Below are 2612 nucleotides of genomic sequence, written 5' to 3' on the forward strand. Positions count from 1 at the left end.
CCGTACCCGAAGGATAAAAACAGGACCCTAGTTCTACAGAAATACAATCATCTGTGAAAATTTCAACTGTGAGATACAGCCTGGTGACAGACAGTGGAGTCTTAGTAATAGGGTCCCGTTTTTACCCTTTTGAGTACGGAACCCTAAAAACGAAAGGGACATGCAAGTTTCTTTTTTAATGTCTACCTACCTTTCAGTAATTTATCAAAAAAATTCAAATTATTGTACAAAAAAATATTTTAGTAATAAAAATTCTGTATTCTGTATTTTATTATTTAATGTCCTTATATCTCATCGGGTACAACCGTAGTCTTCTCAGAAACGTAAAGACCATCTAAGAATTTTCGGATATCCTTGTTTTTGACAGTGGTAGACTGTTGGATGAGGGCAGCCGAGCTGGAGACATCCTCGAGTGAGTTGCCTTCGATAATCAGCTCATCCTTCTGCTTGGGGGAGTTGACAACAGTGACGCCTGGTGCCATCTTTACCCTCCGGATGTACTTCTCGCCAAGGAAATTACGGATTTCAATGATGCTGTTGCCTTCAGTGGTGACACAGTTGATGGGGAAATGGGCATATACAGCACGCATCTTGTACTGGAATCCCTTGGTGACACCTGGAATAAAGATACGTTTGGATTAGTATTTGTGAGGGGGTAGGTAGGTAAGCCTCCCTCAACAGGTTGTGGTAATGAAAATGCAGGTTCCAGGGACGACGATGGGTATTTATTATTGAAATAAAAAGGCACCTGTAACAATACAGGCGAGAGTTAGCTGTCTGAGGCCATAACACATATAAAACACTTTCTTAAATTACTTGTTGTTGTACGTCCTTAATTATTATAAAAACTTACAATTAATGTGCCTTTTGATGCAGGTAGTGCAGGTATAACTGCACTAAACTAAAAATATTTATAATACAAAAAAAACAACGTAAGTAAGCTGTCACTTCAGCATAGCAGGAAGGTAATGATTGATCAGAGTTTTGGATCGAACTGATAATTAAAGCCAACAAACTACATAAATAAGTAATACTGGAAAAATAACCACTTTATAAAATTGGTGTCCGAGTTGGACTTCATAGTAGTGGTGGTGGTGTGGTAAATTATTTCATGACAAGGTTCATAGACATAGACATTTATTCATAATATTTTTAAATATTACATGTCAAGCATTATTCAGTTTGTATATAACATTAAAATTCAATAAAATATGAGGATTAAATTATACAATTAAATTCCATTATAAAATTACACACATTATTAAATTCAATTTATAAATTGTTGGGTAGGTTAAAAAAATCTTTGATGTCGTAGAAAGAATAGCCTAAGAGCCATTTTCTTAATTTTTTCAAGAATATTTGTGTACTACCCGCGTTTTTTATCTCCGCTGGGAGCTTATTGTATATTCTAGGTCCTACATGTGACATGATTTTGGATGACGGTCAGTCTAATAGGATGAGTACAGAGTTGATTTTTTGAGCCCTGTCTTGTGCGAGTGATCTGTTTGCAAGGGAATGTGGTTATGTTTTCATTGCCGTGTTTTGCTACGTGCTACGTCATAAATGCACTTAGAAGGAAGTGTAAGAATTTTGTTCACTTTAAATAGCTTGTGTGCTGGAGGTGGTTGGTACAAAAAAATCGACTACTAATTAGGTATACTAGCGTAAGTATCAAACAAACCAAACTTTATTTACCTTTGATCATGTTTTCAACGTGGGAGCAGACTGTCCTCACGGCAGCAAGCTCCTTCTTGGAGCCGAACCATTTTTCAACCTTCAGGAGTCGTGGGTTCACCATGCGAATGTCAACAGCCAAGTGTTTGAAGTTTCTCTTGAGAACTCCTCGCGGTCCCTTAACTGTCACCAGCCGCGACTTCACGTGAACAGTCAACCCCTCAGGGATTTTCACTTTCTGGTTTGCAACGATTTGCTTCATGACGAAGGCCTAAAACGAAAATTATGTTTTAATATAAACCTAACCTCTGTAAGTGTTTGACAACTGAGTCCGCTCGTTTGGGTCACTTGTGAAATAAATATTGTGTGGAACATCTTGGAAATTTAATATATCACTAATATTAATCACTGTATATCAGTAATTGTTAATATTTTGCTAGATTTTATTGGATTTATCACTGCAAAATATAAAATTGCTTACTTTCTTTGACACAGAGAGCCGGAAAAGGGCTAAAGAGTGTTACCAGCAGTCATAAATATAGTATAAACGTCAAATCCACAGAATGCGTTAAAAATATAGGTACTTAAATCACACAGTTTTAGAAATAGCTCAAACATGCCAAATTATCTGACATTTCTGAGGTGTACTTTCATGACGAAAATTCTTAATCATGGAGACTATATAAAGGAGCCAAATCTCTATGTATGAAAAGTGTCCATCAAAAAACAGTAATTAGGCGGCGCCACCATACACCGAAATACTACCAAAAACAACCTACGTAATTTGGTCGGGTTATTTGTTGCCTTATATGGTTCATGTTATACTCATGTCCCAGAGCCTAACTAGCGCCACCGGCGAGATTAGGAACTATTATTTAAAGCTGAAAGCGGTCACTTTTGCAACAATTCTGCCATAAGAGATTGGCATCATTTCTATA

General features: G+C 36.8%; 1 protein-coding gene across 1 annotated transcript; it reads right to left on the reverse strand.

Moving 5' to 3' along the window:
- Positions 1-259: 259 nt before the first annotated feature.
- LOC134742154 (large ribosomal subunit protein uL6) lies at positions 260-2290 on the reverse strand. Its single transcript, XM_063675126.1, has 3 exons — positions 2156-2290; positions 1696-1945; positions 260-616 (listed from the first exon to the last, which is right to left on the reverse strand). The coding sequence occupies exons 2-3, from the start codon at positions 1934-1936 to the stop codon at positions 285-287; spliced, it is 573 nt and encodes a 190-aa protein (XP_063531196.1). The 5' UTR covers positions 1937-1945; positions 2156-2290; the 3' UTR covers positions 260-284.
- Positions 2291-2612: the final 322 nt, after the last annotated feature.

The sequence above is a fragment of the Cydia strobilella genome, chromosome 1 (assembly GCF_947568885.1).
Source record: "Cydia strobilella chromosome 1, ilCydStro3.1, whole genome shotgun sequence".
In the NCBI taxonomy this organism is placed as follows: domain Eukaryota; kingdom Metazoa; phylum Arthropoda; class Insecta; order Lepidoptera; family Tortricidae; genus Cydia; species Cydia strobilella.

What these genes read in the sequence shown, in the direction of transcription:
- LOC134742154 (XM_063675126.1), bottom strand. Translation starts at nt 1,936, where the DNA reads ATGAAGCAAATCGTTGCAAACCAGAAAGTGAAAATCCCTGAGGGGTTG. An exon ending in CGTTGAAAACATGATCAAAG is followed by an intron (nt 617 to 1,695) that starts GTAAATAAAGTT and finishes TCTTTATTCCAG; the next exon opens with GTGTCACCAAGGGATTCCAG.